A 16,837-nucleotide genomic window follows, 5' to 3' on the forward strand; every position below is an offset into this window, starting at 1 on the left:
AAATAATTCCCTGAATGTGAGACTAGAGGTGGATAATTTATAAAATAGTCAATGGCTTTTCAGGGGTTTATAACTGGAACAAAGAGACTAAGACTAAACAGGCAGTGATGAACTTACAAAAAAAAATTTTTGGGACAAAGAAAGCAAACTGCATCTGAGGAAGTCCCATGAAAGAAAGAATATTAAGGCATTGAGAATGTAAAGCTGGGATTCACTAGGATAATGTTAGTGATAATGAAGAAACCTTTGAGATATAGGAACAATTTTTACTGCAGTAGCAAAGATTTAGAAGAGATTAAATAAGTCATTTTGTAAAGAAATGTGTTGATAATTTTGCTATACTTAAAGAATAAAGTATAACACTGCATTATATATAATATGCTATGGAATAAATCTTAACTTGTGGAAGCTGTTCTGTTACGCAGTAAAGTTGTTATTTTTGCTAGTTTAGTTCTAATGATAATAGTATATAAAAACCTGAATGTGCTATACATTTGGAGGATATATTTCATTTAGTTAAATGAGGATATTTCTATAAGGTTGAAGAAGTTCAGCAAAACTTAAGAATGAAAAACGATGAGGAAATTGACCGTCAAAAAAGAATAAGCAACACAAAGAAGATGATTGAGGATCTGCAAAATGAACTGAATGCTACAAGGAATTATGACCATGTGCAACCGGAGATAGACCAAATCAGCACTGCCCTCCGGAAAGTTCAAGAAGAAAAGGGAGCCATTGACACCGAGAAGGCAGAGCTGCAAAGAGAGGAGGAAAATTCAAAGCAAGAGAAAGAGCGTAAGTGAATTCCTGGAAGCTTCCAAATTCCAATAATTCAAGATCTAGGGGTTACTAAGGCAAGCTGTGTTTAGAATATCTAATATGTTGGTAGAAAACAGCTGAAATGGGATTGTAATTTCTGACTTTTGTCATCATTTATTCAGTTGTCAACATAATTTGTCAAAAGGAACCAGGCAAACAGGCTTATAGAATAATAAATGGCTAGAGTTTCATTCAAAAGTTAAATGGAGATGTAGCATTCTTCAGATTGAGCAAAGTGGGCAGTTGTCCATCATCTGCATTCACAGGGCAAACAGTTGGTGGCAGTTACTGTACATGGGTAATGGCCCAGATTCTGTGGTCAGTGGCAAAAAGGAACTGCTTAAAAAAATAGGAGCAGGAGCAGGCCATTCTGCCCTTTGAGCTGCTTTGCCATTCAGTATGATTATAGCTCCATTTCAATTCCATATTGCTGTTCTTTCCACGTAATCCTTCTGCCTTTTGTGTCTCAAAATCTATATATCTCCTTCTTAAACAAATTTGGGAACTGGCCTCCATTGTCATCAGTGGTTGTGAATTTTACAAGTTGACAAGAATGAAGCAATATTTCCTTTTCCCTAAATGGCCTCTCTCATATCCTGAGATTCACCCCTCATTCCACCCAATCCCCCCACTGCCCGAGCCAGGGTTAAAAATTCCCTGTTTAGCATTTTGCCCTTTATCACTACTGTTCCAAAACTTGTAGACAACTCCCACCAATCCTTTCTGCCCCCTTGGTGCTTCTTAGCTCCACCTAGACTGATTCTGCATTTTGATTTTCTGAGCTAATGTCCTTTTTTTAACTATTGCTCTAATTTTGACCTTTACTAACAATGCCACTGCCACCTCATTGCCTTTTCCTTTTTTTCTGTCCTTCATAAATATTGATACTTTGCTCTCAGCCGTGGTCACCTTGCAGCAATGTCTCTGTAATGACAGCTACAGCATACCTGCTTGCATCCTTTTGCACTGTTAATTCACACATTCAGATACAGCACCTTTATGTTTGTCTTTTTAACATTTTCAGATCTTTTAACAGTTTATTGTATATGTTCCTATTTGTCTAATTACTACTCTTTCTTACCCACTATTTGTTAGTGCACATCTTTGCTTGTAATCTTTGTCCTTTCCTGATACATTGACTATCCTTATCCCAATCACTTCCCTGCAAAGCTTCCTTATCTTTTCATATTAGTGTTCTAGATTTTTCTCTACTGGCACCCTCCCCTCATTTAGTTTAATGAACTCCCTAGTTATTCAGTTCACTAGATGTCTGGTCCTAGCATGGCTCAGGTGTAGTCTGTCCCAGTAGAATGGTTCTCCCTTTCCCCAGTACTGATGCCAGTGCTGCACAAATCACAACTTTTTCTACACCAGACAGAACCATGCATTCACCTCCCTGATCGGAGTAACCCTGTGCCATTTTGCATGTGGCACAGATAATAATCCAGACATTATTACGTTTGTGGTTCTGCTTTCTAATTTAGTCCCTAGCTGCTCTCAGTAGAACCTTTCTCTTGGTCCTACTTATATAGTTGGTATGTACATGGACAACTGGATTCTACCCCACTTAAGTGGCTTTCTGTACCATGGTGCTGTGGCTGGTTTGCTTGCCCTCCCCACACTTGTCCCCAAAGGTCACAAGAACGTCAGATCTACTGGATGTGCAAGCTTGAGGTTCCAGTAAGACTACCCCCTGGGTTCCTTGCTCCTATTCTGTGTCAGTTTCAAAGTGTTTAATCTAAGTGGTGTGGCAGCCTCTTACCTGGAACAGTCCAGGTAGTTTTCATTCCCTGATGCCCCACAGTCTGTCATTCAGACTCCAGCTCCTCAACATGAAGCCAAAGTTCCCTGAGCTGCAAACATTTACAGCAGGTGTTTTTTGCCTTGGACAAAAAAGTATTTGCACGCTTCCACATATTGTAGCAGCAGCAGCACATCTCTAGTTGTCCCGTGATATGTTTGTATGTTTGTTTGTCTGCTTGCTTATTTATTTATTTCATTTTGTGTTAATCAAACCTTGTTTAGTTTATTAATTAAATTGTTGAGATTTAGTTATATGCTGTAGGTTAAATTTAAACTTAGCCCATAGTTACAACTGGTCTTTACCTGCCTTGCTTGTGATATCACACTGCAGATTTCTCTTATTGCAGTTCTCACTCTCAGCTCTCATGGATTCTTATGCCCACATCCACTTGACCCCCACTTGTGACAGCTGTCTTTCTGGTCTCAGACACATCTGCTCTTTGTTTGTTAAGCCATTTATTGATAGTTGCCCACGAAATTTGATGGATCTTTTGGGTGGCAAAGTGGTGGTCATCTTTTCCAGGTTGATGTTTCTTTGGCATTGAGGCAAGAATCAGCTATTCAACAAGTTAAAGAATCCTACACCTACCAATGCAGTGTTCAAACTAGGAAGTAGAAATTATAAAATAGATTTAGGTGATGCACAGAATTTCAAATAAATAATTTGGAAACACGAAGTAGGTTAAGGAGAAAAGTGATGAAAAGAATTTTAAGCCTATAACACTTAATTTCCTTTTGAGAGAATGAGACCTCCACCTTTTATAAAATTAATTCTTAAGGCCAAAGAGGTTGTTCAGCAATAATTTTTAAATGTCATGCCATTCACTCGGTCTGAATGTACCAACCCTATATTTGTAGGGAACTAATGGGCAGCTACAGAAGGACTTTGTTGCAGTCATTTTACTGCAGACCCCATCAGTGAGGACTGCAACCATGCATTGTGAAGGAACATGATATCTGGGTCAGCAATTACTATCTCGTTTACCCATGTTAATATTAAACACGATAGCCTCACTGTTTTTATTGCTGCTAAATTCAACAAAATTGGATGAATATTGTTACCATAGTTGATAAATCAACCTGTAAGTAGATATGTAATAATGTACTCTGCTTGTGGCATCATGTACATGTACAATTATTCGAAACAGAGGTTATGACTAATATCAAAAAACTTGAAGACATGATGAACTTTAAAGAAGCAAAACTTCGAGATCGGTTTAGAGATACGTACAATGCTGTCCAATGGTTAAGAGAGAACAGGAATAAATTCCGTGGACGCATCTATGAGCCAATTATGCTTGAGGTAAAGTTCCTTTTGTGAGTATCTATTAAAATGTTGGTGCCACTGTTTATGGTTAAAGAAGCAGAATGTGTCTGGATTCCTATTTTGAGTCTTTGTTATATTTTTCTGAAGTCCATTCATTGACATCAATGACTAAGGAATTGAATTGCATTGTTAAGCAGTGATTGGGAAGCAGGCCATGAACTTGCAACAGTCTGTATATATCCTGGAGTCTGCTTAAACACTGTGCAACAATTGTTGAGGTATTCATTCTTTTTAAGAATGGTATCTGTTGCCTGCAGTATAGACCATTTGTGCTGAATGGCCTGTTTCTGTGCTGTGCTGTGCTTCCTGCACAAAGTAACTACTGTTAAGATTGGTGCTTATTATAGAATTATTATATTTATTACAGAACCCATATAAAGCAACTGTTACAAATGCTCTCTTCCTTCAATATTCTCAGTATTCTCAATATTCTCCTTCAATAGTAAAATCAGGATTTATTTTAGTCTCCTAGTCTAACATTATTAATGGGGATCTCCTATAATCTTCAAGACATTTGAAACCAAAATTTGGCAGCTTCTCATGATACTTCCCTGCACTTTAGCCTTAACTCTGTGCCTTAATAAAGAAAAATGTGCTTTTGTAGCTATTGTCCTTAACGCTCATAATAAGTGGGGGATATTGGTGTTCATTTTGTTAGCATGACCTTGAAAAAGTGTTTTACCCATTATTCTTAATTTTTTTCTCCTAACTTTTTACAGCTCAATATGAAGGATTCAAGGAATGCCAAGTACGTTGAAAACCATATTTCACAGAATGATCTGAGGGCCTTTGTTTGTGTGAATATGGACGATATGGATGCATTCCTTCGTGAGGTCAGTGAAAGCACACAGACTTCCACAAGTAGGATTTTTATTTTTAAAGGGGAAATTTTACAACATCTCATAAGTTTTAGTCTTTCAATTAAAGTGAGATTAATTTGTTACTTCCAAATTCTCCTGTCTGCTATATATCCATCTAGTTTCTCTTGCTTCCTTTACTTTTTATTTGAGTTCTATTTTTCAAAAGCCCCACCTCTCACTTTAAGAGTCTTGTCATTGCTCCACCAAATCTGTGACCACTGCTTTATTGATTTCCTATCCCAAGTGTACAGAAATTGCGTATCAAGAGAAAGATGCAGCAATCTGCCAACTCATTATCCACCCTTTTTGTATGCTATCACACGTTCAAGATTTATAAATAAGAGGATAAAATGTGCATGATCATCCAAATCAGAATTAGCACTGCCGCTTCCTTTTTTCTTACTGTATTGCTCCCGTTATAATGCTGTTCAACTGATCTGTGTTATGCTGCGATAGTACAGTAAAAAAATTAATGCACACATTCCCTGAAGGGAAAGCCTGCTGAAATGGGGCATGAATGAAACATGTCTGTTTTAGTTTTGTCAAGAGCATAAATGACTGTGTTATGAAATATCATTTTCCTAGTCATTGCACTGAACCTTTAAATCAAGTGGCTAAAACAGAAAATAAATGATGAGAAGAATGTTTAACTGGAATTAGATCCTGAAGAATATAAGGCTGCAAGATCTAACAATTTTATTGTAAACAGGAAATTAGAACCTTACTGGAATCAGACCCAAGTTAGACTTACAACTGGGCAAGGAAGCATCTTCATTACATTTTAATGAGTAAATTTTTAAAAATTTTAAATTTTATTTACAGCGTGGTAACAGGCCCTTTCGGCCCAACGAGTCCGCGCTGCCCATTTTAAACCCAAATTAACCTACCCGTATGTAAACTTGTATTTGTTTTTTTATTTATTATTGCACCAATCATTTTACTTGACTATTTCAATTATAATAATGGTCATATATTGAGCATTGATCTTCTCACTGATCTCCAGTCAGAGGATGGATAGCCGTAAGCAGCATTTAAATTTGGAGAACAGAAGGCGACCAGAGCAGAAATCCAAGTTCGTGATCCTGGTTGCTGTCCAATGACCTGTACTTGAATGTCTGCGTATGCTTGCATGGGTTGAAGAGGGGATTCCCTTGCTCAATAATGCCACAAAGTAACCAACTGAATACATAGGCATGAGGAATTGCCACACTGTTGAAGATTGTTGATATCAATTCCTTGCAAATGCAGCAAATTTTGGAAAGATTGTGTGGGGGGGAAAGTAGAGGGAGGAATGTAAACTGGAACAATATTCCCAATAAACTAAATTGATTAATACCAATATTACATAATCAGGTTCGTGATAAACAGAGGCTAAAGGTGAATGCGGTGTGTGCACCTACTATTTCAGTGGCAGGGAAGCCACCTACTAGACCCATTCAAGAACTTCAGTAAGTAGTTTACATTTTGAACAATCTCTGCTTAAACTATTTTTATGTTCCACAATACTAAATAGCTGAAGCATTTGTAGAAGGTTTGAGAGATTTTTCCTCATCCTTTGTGCTTTCCTTATTTGGAAATGTATGCAATTCTGTTTGTGGTATTTTTTTCCATTCTGTTTGGCTTGAACTTTTTCTAAAATAATGCTGTTTTGCATATATTTCTCGCACTGGTAATCAAAAATGTAAATTAAACGTTTATAATCCTATATGTAGAATTGCATCCTACCTGTAAAATTTTAACATTTCTGATCAGATCTCGGTTTTCATCCAAGAAAGACTTGCATTTCTACAGTGCCTTTCATGATCTTGAAACAATACTGTGCTTTACAACCACTAAGTACTTTGAAAACGTATACACTGCTGCAATGAAGGGAATGCAGCAGTTAATTTGTGTACAAGTTCCTGCAAACACCAATGTGTTCACATGTAGATACTCGAGTTTAGTTAAGGGATTACCAGTTTTTATAGAGGAAGGAGCAGGCAGGCTGATGCACTGTAATTCCATAAAGTAGGCAGGTCACCACTGAGGTGACCTTGCTCAAAAATTCCTCGCATAAAGCAGTTGGGATCAGGGCATCTCTCTGGACCATTATTTTGCTTACTCATTAGTTGACCAGGATACCAGGGATAATTCTCTTGCTCTTTTCAATGCCATGGGATCTTTTAATTCCACTTCAGAGACCATGGGGCCCTGGTTTAATGTTACAACCAAAAGTAACATCTCCGGCAGTGCAGCACAACTTCATTACTTCACTGGAGTATCATGCTACATTTTTGTACTTGGGTCTGTGGAATGAGACTTATGACGTGGGCAAGGGAGTGTTACCAACTGAACAAGGGACGGCATTTGCAGGGAAAAAATGGTCTTAATTTATTTCTCTGTCGCATTTACACCGATCAACTTTCTACATGGCATCAATGTATTATGAGAAAACTTGAACTAATCCTTGAATTTCTACTTAGCAACATCTCATTCTGAACTCTGCCACATGCCAATACCTATCTTTGGATATTTAACTGGTTATAATTTGTGCTGTTTTTCTTTCCATTTTATTTTCATTCATGTTATCTTGTTTAATATTGAAAGTAACTGGAGAATTTGACATTTGTACTACTTAAGATTACAGTTTTCTTAATGTTGACTGAAACTTGGTATCAATTATTACTACAAAGGCAGTTCACTTTAATCAAAAATAAAAGCCTATTGTGTAATTAACATGTTGATTTTCCTTGACCATTTCACTTACCTTTTGGAAACTTTTAGCAGTTTGCTTTATTATATCTCAATTAACAGTGGGAACTTGTCTGTCTTTTGATAGAATTTATGGTTTTGTATCCTATTTGCGAGAGCTGATCGATGCACCAGAACCTGTAATGAGCTATCTTTGTGAGCAGTACAAAGTTTATGATGTTCCTATAGGAACGGCAAAGACTAAATTGATGATTGAAAAGGTAGGTATTTTTAATTGACCTTTATATTTAATGTAAATCAAAAGCCCAGCTTGTCTAAGCAATGGGATCCTGTGACACCCCCACCTCCCACCCTCCAGTACTCCACGTCCACCTGCACCACGTACACTCGGGTCTCTCTTCCTCTCAACCAATTTCAGTTCACAGTATGGTGTTCACATGTTTACCATTATCACATTATATCTATCTATTAAATACCATTTTTCAGATGTGTGTCCATTTTCCTTGTCACAACAAGGTCAGGTTGTTTATTTTCCTGTCTAAGTTCTGGCACCAGCACAGATTTTTGTACCATCTGCAGATGTGCTGACTGGTTCCCTCGTATCCACTTCTAGATCATCAGTAATCATGAAAATGTGAATCATTGCATGTCTCTATTAAAGACTGCCCTGTGTCCAATTCCCTGTGTAATCCAATCCCTAGAGATTCTTTTTCTTTAACCTACTTTGTCAAAAGCTTTCTGAAAATAAGTAATGCCCATTCATCAGCCTGAGCATCATTACAAAATTCATCCAGGACTTTTGTTCCTGTAGACATGTTGCATCTCCCCCAAGGCCTCTTAGAAAACGTCGTCAAGTGTATAATGTTTACCATTAGCAACTTTTCTATAACAAAGCTACTCTTTTATGATTAATGTCAAAATAACAGAGCAATAATTTCCCACTTTTGACTTGCTGCACTTTTCAAACAATTAGCACACTGACCAACCCAGCCATCATCAGGATCAATTCAAAATCCTAAATGCGCTATGGAAGAAAGCAATCAAGGGGCTGAATTGTGGTTTCCATGTTTAATGTTGTATGAACCTGTAGCTCAATCTGATTCAGCACCCCGTTTTCTATCCAAATTAGGTCTGCATAATTTGAAATTACACTGTTTTACTCACTCTCTTTTCATCCCTGTAAAAAATGTCTTTCTCCTTGCTCGTTAGAGAAACAGACAAAAAATCCATTTTGTAGGAAGAGTATGTTTGTATAGAACTGTAACAACATAAGGATGTGTGCGTGTGTAAGTAACAATAACAAGAATACTCGATCATTAGTGTTTATCATTGATGGTGCCTCAGAATGCAGTGGTTGATCTGATTTTGATGATTGACAGAATATGGTACTGTATACAATGTGGCATAGAACAAGATCATTTGACACAACCGGTTGATGCTGGTTTATATTTCACACAAACCTCCCCCACCCAATTTCATCTGACTCTAAGCATGTTACTTTTTGTCAGATGCATTTAACTTGCGTCACCATAAATGCATTAATCTGATCCTCAATGTATAAAGCAGTTTCTCCTTAACTCTCTACTGGATTTTGCAGTGACGGAATTATATTAATGTCCCCTAGTTTTGTTTTCTTCACTAACAGAAACATCTTCACTACTAACATACTCATAATTGGATCTTCTATGATCTAACAATGTACAAGAGGGATCATAATTTACCAGCAATCAAATTAAGTAACTCAGAGATCAAAGGACGGGCTTCTTAATCTTTTCTCATTATAGATGATGGTTTTCACATCTGTACAGGAATAGGTTTTAACAAATGATTCCCTCATTTTCGCACTCAAAAATTCTTTGTAGCAATCAGGCTGGATGCTATTGTTCAGATATTGGTGAAAGTTTGGGTTGATTGTATTCCGTAATCTGTACAAAAAAGCTTATATAACTTTTCTATTATACGTTGAGATTATAGGTCAAGAGACAAGATTTTACTTTTGAGAATTTATTTTTATAGTAGTATTCAAATCAGAATGCTAGTCTATAAGAAATATAGTCTAGGGAAAAGTGGGATAGATTGTACCAGAGTGTATTTACTACCAATACTTATACATTGTACAACACGCTAACCAACTTTGACATTTTGCAGGTGATAAAAGAAACTCAGCTGCGTCAGATCTATACAGGAGAAGAGCGATACAGTGTAAAAAAATCTGTATACTCCAATAAGATCATTTCAAGCAACACAGCACTGAAAAATGCACAATTTCTCACTGTTCAAGTGGATGTAGCAGAAAGAAGGCGATTGGATGATCAAGCAAAAGTAAGTTTTCAAACAATTATAATGGCTTTTTGTTTGAATGTTGAAGCCATAAAGATTATATTTCTGTGGTCCAGCCCGGCACCCTTGGGACTTGACTGGCGCCAGACCATAGAAAATCTGAGCTACAGAAATTGCCCCATATCATCATCCTCTGAGTGGGAGAACTGTTCTTTTTAAGTATTGATACTCCCCGGGTCACACAAGAGTTCCAAGAACTGTTTGTAACCCAAAGTTTCTGTAAGTCAGAAACACGGTCGGCTGAGTATGCAGAAGTTGCACTGGTAAGTTAATTAGCTACAGATTAGAAAAAATCTTAGTTAATTTTAGATATTAGTTAGAACTAGTTAATTAATACAGATCAAAACTAAAATTCAAAACATGCTGGACTACAGAATGCTGACTAGAAAGTTCCAACCAATAATATCATATGGTTAAGATGTATTTTGTTTTGAGGATCCCAGACATCTAATACTCTGGTTGTTTAGCTTTGATGTGTTAGTATATGCTATGCCTCTGTTTCTGGAATGCTCATTGCTCCAAATATGTGCCATTGGATTTTGTCTATCTTCTCAAAGCTAGGTTTTTAATTCTAATAATTTTATTCTGGTAGATACAGCATAGTTTTCTTAATAGTGGTTAAGGCTTTGAACCAGTTGGCTACTACAAGGAGCTGGATTATAACCATATAGCATCAATTTTTCTGAGAATTTTGTTAGCTGCCTCTTTATTTCAATGTAAAGGCTGAACTGCAGGGAGAGAACAAGGAGTAAAAGGAAATTGCATAACATCTTATGCAATTTGCATGCTTCATTCACAGGAAATAACTGCAAAGCTAAATGCGGTGGAGTTACGCCTTGCTGAAATTTCTGAGACGCACAGACATCTTGAGCGGAAAGATAATGAATTGAGGACTAAAAGAAAGAACTTCTGGAGATGAAGAGCAAGAGAAGACAACTAGAACAAAAATCAGCACAAAGAATGACAGGTACAGACTCTCCCTTACTGAGAATCCGGTTGTTTACACTACTCTCTGTACAACCTTTACAATGAAAGTCCTGAGGGTGTCTTATGTAGAAGACAACATGTAAAGCACTACTCTTTAACCTGATACTTCAGTCCAAGAAAATATTGGGTTTAGCTGGCATTCTGGGTCGACATTTTATGAACAAGTGATTATGGGATGATAATGTTTCAAGAGGCTGAGAATATAAGAAACACATGGTGGGGTCTATTTTCAGTGTGCATAATGTTAAAGAAAAAGCAATGATCTTATCTGTTTAGTGAGAAGAATTGTTAATTTTTCGTGGTGGGGAAAATATTTCCATTTTCCATGAAAATTATTTGTATTGGGTAGCAAAGAATTCACAATTTATATTTGAATAGCTATATATTTCAATTTTGCACTGGATATATTCTAAGTTTGTTATGTTAGTGACTGTGGTGCTTTTATCATTCTGGTTTGGAAGGATTATGCGCACACCTTGAAGTATGCGACATTAATACACCTTTAAAAACTAGAATTAATGCAAAGTATTGATTGAACTTTCATTGTTGTTAATTATGTCAAACAAGCACCTCATTACTTTGCTTCTTTGTATCATTTTAATAATGCAATGTTAGTGCAAAATAAATGAAATTGGCTTTATTGGCCTTATTACAGCTTCACATAATGGGTGCTACAAAAGCATTTAAAGCATCTGTGATAATTGGCCCTGACAACAATTTTTTCAGTTACATAATCCAGTTAGGAACAAGAGGTTAACCATGGGAGTAATTGTTGATTTATTTTAGCCAGATTCTGTTGGAAGTTTATTTTTAATCTGATCTCTAAATAGCCCAAATGTACTGTAAACACAAAGTAACAGTGGCAGCAAGCTCTTTACCTGAAGCAATGACAGTCCTGCACAAAGTATTTTCATGGTAACAGACGAGTGCCTGCTCAGTCCTCATATTTGGTAATATTTTCTCAGTCTCAAGCAGATGGAGATGGATACCATCAATCTTCAAGAGGAAGAACAAAAAGCTAATGCGAAGATGAAGGCAATCTATACCCAGAAAGCCAAACTGGTTTCAGAATTAACACAGCTTATTAAGGTAAGATTCAAAGGAATTTATGGAGTAATTCTGGTATGAAAAAATGTTGCTCCATAACTCTCTTTCTCCGGCAAAATACATTGAAAAGTATATAAAGAAAGTATGTTCGTGTAATATTTTTGTGTTTTATTAAGAAAATCATTAATTTGTTAAATTAGTGTACACAAATCTATAGTTTAAACAAAAATAGTAAATTAAGATGCTGAAGAGCCTCAGCCATGCAGAGAAATATGCTTTTGTTCTGTCTTGGAAAAAAAAGCCCAGGGACCTTAAAATACCCTTGAAGTACGTCTGTATGAATTCTATAATTTAGTTTTAAAATTTGCAGCTTTGTTTTCAAGTCTTTCCATGGCCTTGCATTTCCTAATCTCTATCACCGCCCACACCATGACAACTTTGGCCTCTTGGAAATTTTTTTTGTCCTCCACTTTTTAGCTGTCCTCAATCTGTTTTCTCCCTAAATCTTATCCTTGTTTTAAGATGCTTTTGAAATCTCTTGTCATTTAACCAAGATTTTGATTACCTCATCTAATTTCTCTTTTCGTGACCCAGTGCCAAATTCAGTCTGGCAGCACATTTTGGAGCATTTTAATTGTTAAAAGTGCTATACAAATGCAAGTTATTTTATAAGTACTTAAGATTTTTGTAGGAAATTCATTCTGCTACTTTTAATTGCTTTCTTAACTCATCCAAATATAAATGTTAACACCACGGAGGCTATGAAATACAAAAGAGCCATAGAGTCATAGAATTATACAGCATGGAAGCAGGCCCTTCGGCCTAGATCATCCATGCCGACCAAATTGCCTACCTGAGCTGGTCCCATTTGCCTGCATTTGGCCCATATCCCTCTAACCCCTTCTTTTTAATCCATGTACCTTCCAAATGTCTTTTAAACATTGTAATTGTTCGTGCCTCTACCACTTCCTCTGGCAGCTGGTTCCACATACCCATTACCCTCTGTGTGGAAATAGTTGCCCCTCAGGTCCTCTTTAAATCTTTCCCCTTGCACCTTAAATCTATGCTCTCTAGTTTTAGACTCCTCTCCACTGGGAAAAAGACTGTGATAATTCATCTGATCTTGCCCCTCATGCAATGTAATCTATTCTATGTAAAAGGACTGCTATGCCCCTGAAAGAGGGGGCATGTATTATTGCAATGAAATCTGTAATGTGCAGTCACCTTGGGGATTGACAAACTTGCCATTATTTCATTTTGCAGGTGTTCTTTTAAAAATGTCATGTTTTTATTTAAGCAATACATAGACTTGGTGGGATGGGGAGTTCTTTATCTAGCATCCAAAGTAGCAGCAAACACACTCTATGCCTGGGACAAATCCCTGCAAGCATACAATCCTGCTGAAAGTGAATGCTTTTCTATTGTGTAATCTGGGTGAACAAGTCACCATTTCATCAGAGTTATTATATAACAGCTCAGTACTCCAGCTGTGCCCACAAACTTATAAAGGGGTTGAGCATAAGCTCCTGGCCTTTGGACTCTTATGTTCAGTATCTAATATACTTCATTAACATTTGTAATTATTTTCGTCCTTAAGTTTTAATGTTTCCACTGTTCTAAGCATTTCTTTACCAGCTAGGAAGATGGATAGGCAGTTCACTTAAATAATCATTGAATCATGTATAGTTGCCTACAAAACATTATTGTCAAGCATTGAAGTGACAGCTTAACCTGTCATAAACCTACTGCTGAAACAGTCCCTTCCACTGCTCCCTACTCAGAATGCTATGAAGAATTTTCAGCCCACTAGCAACGTGAATAAACACTTCTGTTGTAGTTGTTCACAGGTGCAATAGGGTGGTGAAAGTTTTGGAATGGGATCGAGAGGTAGTGTGCACTGTTACACTTGTGGCCTTTTGTTTCTAGACCTGCATGAGGCTGAACATGGAGAAAGTTGGCTTTGTTCTTGAAAACACATTGTTAACTTATCAGAAGAGTCAGCTGGAAACAGAATTTAAAGAATCTACTGCAGAGCAAAAAATGAAAGAGGTATAGTTACCACACTTTATGCTGATTGATGTATACTGAGGTTGATGAATGAAATTCTTTTTCTGGCACTGTTCCTTTCCCTCAATTTCAGATGGGTACTACAACCATACATTATTTTTACTATCTTTATTTCACACACCAGTTTATTTTAATAGCCTCCATCTATTTATCCAAGTTTATTTTGAGAAATGAATACAAAATGATGTTGACTCAGTTACTATTCTCACATGTTGCTAGTATTGCCATCCGCATTTGAAGGCATACTTGATACTTACTGTGTTTGTTCATGTAACCTCATTCTTTTATGTAGAATTTATGGTGTAGAAGTGGGTCACTTAGCCAAATTAGTCTACACTAGTGCTTATGATATTGCTTTGATTATGGATTATAGCAACAATACAGAGAACTGGATGAGAAAAAGCACAAACTTTTGAATATGTGTAAGGAGCGTATGAAAGCGGCCAGACAGATCTGTGACCTGGATCCAAATCAGAATGACATTCCTCCAGAACTGATGACAGTAAGTAAAAATGAATTGGTGAATTATACCATTGTGCAAAGATTGACGCCATGGAAGAGCATGGCCCTGGTATGTCACCTCTCTGAAGTGGTAATTTTATGAATATGTCTGCCATTATATCTATATTTATTAATGGGACTTCAAGAACTGCACATTCAAGTATCAACTGTATGGTTACTGATGAACATGATGTATAATTTATTGATGGCTCAGGATATAAAAGAAATAAAGAATGGATTAATCTTGGGTTAAACAGAGTGTAATGACTCAAAAGTGAAAACAATAAATTCATAGGACCAGCCAAAAGACGTGAAACTTCATGGCATTTGGCGTTAGTTTTTAAGTTGTAGAGGTGTTGCCTCTGTATTGAAATTATTGACTAGTTTAATGAAAGAGCACAATGAATTTTAACTTGCAGTGTAGGTATGCTACTAAATCAATACAATATTATACATGGAATATGAAGGGATTTTCCACAATACATAGTCAAAGTACAGAAACAAGTCATTCAGCACACTGTCATGCCAAGCATAGAGTACCCATTTATACTAATTCCATATACCAGTACTTAGTCTGTAGCCTTCTATGCCTTGGTGATTCAAATATCATTTAGATACATATATGTGTGTATGTATGTGTGTGTGTGTATATATATCTGTGTGTGTGTGTGTAATGTTATTACAGTGCCAGCGACCTGAGTCCATTTCCGGCCGCTGTCTGTAAGGAGTTTGTACCTTCTCCCCGTGTGTCTGCGTGGGTTTCCTCCAGGTGCTCTGGTTTCCTCCCACATTCCAAAGACGTACGGGTAAGGAGGTTGTGGGCATGCTATGTTGGTGTCAGAAGCATGGCAACACTGGCGGGCTGCCCCAGAACATTCTACGCAAATGTTGCATTTCACTGTGTGTTTCAATGTACATGTGACTAATAAAGATATTATTTCTCATACATGGAATTTTGTAATTAATTTTGTATTAATTAATTTTACAAAATTATCAATTATTAACTAATTATTAACTAATTAATTTTCTAATTAATCTTTGTTACTTTTGTTATTCCTGTGTGTATAAGCCTATTGAATGACCCTATCCTGCAATAAGTCTTTGGTCAACCAACTGTATCAATCTATTACTGAAAATTGTTCTGGTGGTTTGACTTATTCTCTTTCTCTGTCTAGGCATTTCAGAGTCTTCCCAATTCACTGGATGAAATAGATGCTTGTCTTAATGAGGAAAAGTCAAGAGCGTCATGCTTTACAGGCTTGAATTTTTCAGTAAGCACATCTTTTTGTTTTAGCATTTACGGTTTAGAGTTTTAATAAATGAAATGAGTCATGTATGTTGGAAGCAATGTAATTAATCTCACTTTGGGACCTTTCTGAATTTGAACACAGTCTATGGATTTCTTGTAGTGAAGAAAAGCTCAGATTGCAGTTACATATTTCAAATTATTAAAAAAACACAACTGGAAAGAAATTGCATTTTATCTTGCACATTTCATGACTTTTGAATGCTCTAAAGCCTCCAGAGAACTTTTTAAGTATAAACAAAATCTGTTGTTTCTGCCACTTTCCATCAGATAAGCAGGTTCTTTGAAGAGAGGGAAACTTGGATTGAGGTGAAGAATTAAAATGGCAGGTAAACAAAAAATCCACGGCCCCATTTGCAGATTACCTGATTGCCTGGTCTCTCCAAGGTGGAGTAGACCTTGGAGCAAAGAAGGTTGAAAGGAGATTTGCTAGAGTTGTACAAGATCATGAGTTTAGATAGGGTAGAGAAAAGCTATCCCTATTACCTCGTGGTTTAGTGAAAACAAGACACAAAAGCAAAAATAGAGGAATAAGTAAACATTTTTACTTAGTGGTTGTGTTCTGGAACTCTCTGCCTGTAAGGTTGTCAGTAACAGAATCAGTCAGAGCTTTCTCAAAGGAATTGGTCAGATACCAGAAAAAAATCATTTGCAGGGCTACAGGGAACGAGTGGGGCAATCTGTCTTTTTTCCCCAGGGAAGGGGAGTCTAAAGCTAGAAGGCATGGGTTTAAGGTGAAGGGGGAAAGATTTAAAGGGGACCTGAGTTTTTCACCCAGAGGGTGGTGGGTATATAGAACAAGCTACTAGAAGAGGTGGTAGAGACAGGTGTAATTGCAATGTTTAAAAGACATTTGGACATGTACATGGATAGGAAAGGTACATGGATAGAAATGAGCCAAATGCAAGCAAATGGGATTAGCTAGATAGGCATCTTGGTCAACATGGATGAATTGGGCCAAAGGGCCTGTTTCCATGCTGGATAACTCTGTGAATTTCTGACTGAATTACTCTGCAGTAATTGTGACCATTGATGGGCCAAATGGTCTCCTCCTTAAGCAACCATATGAGACTACATCCTGCTTTAGTG

At 36.9% G+C, this 16,837-nt stretch overlaps 1 protein-coding gene across 1 annotated transcript in view; it reads left to right on the forward strand.

The window, feature by feature from the left end:
* smc5 (structural maintenance of chromosomes 5) overlaps nucleotides 1-16,837 on the forward strand; it is a 56,159-nt gene that overhangs the window by 21,241 nt on the left and 18,081 nt on the right. The window contains 13 exon segments of the mRNA XM_052019211.1: nucleotides 540-795; nucleotides 3,771-3,925; nucleotides 4,669-4,782; nucleotides 6,163-6,257; nucleotides 7,628-7,760; nucleotides 9,649-9,822; nucleotides 10,640-10,733; nucleotides 10,736-10,786; nucleotides 10,789-10,807; nucleotides 11,793-11,916; nucleotides 13,801-13,923; nucleotides 14,315-14,443; nucleotides 15,618-15,713. Coding sequence (XP_051875171.1) covers nucleotides 540-795; nucleotides 3,771-3,925; nucleotides 4,669-4,782; nucleotides 6,163-6,257; nucleotides 7,628-7,760; nucleotides 9,649-9,822; nucleotides 10,640-10,733; nucleotides 10,736-10,786; nucleotides 10,789-10,807; nucleotides 11,793-11,916; nucleotides 13,801-13,923; nucleotides 14,315-14,443; nucleotides 15,618-15,713 — 1,563 coding nt within the window.

The sequence above is a fragment of the Pristis pectinata genome, chromosome 7 (assembly GCF_009764475.1).
Source record: "Pristis pectinata isolate sPriPec2 chromosome 7, sPriPec2.1.pri, whole genome shotgun sequence".
Lineage (NCBI taxonomy): Eukaryota > Metazoa > Chordata > Chondrichthyes > Rhinopristiformes > Pristidae > Pristis > Pristis pectinata.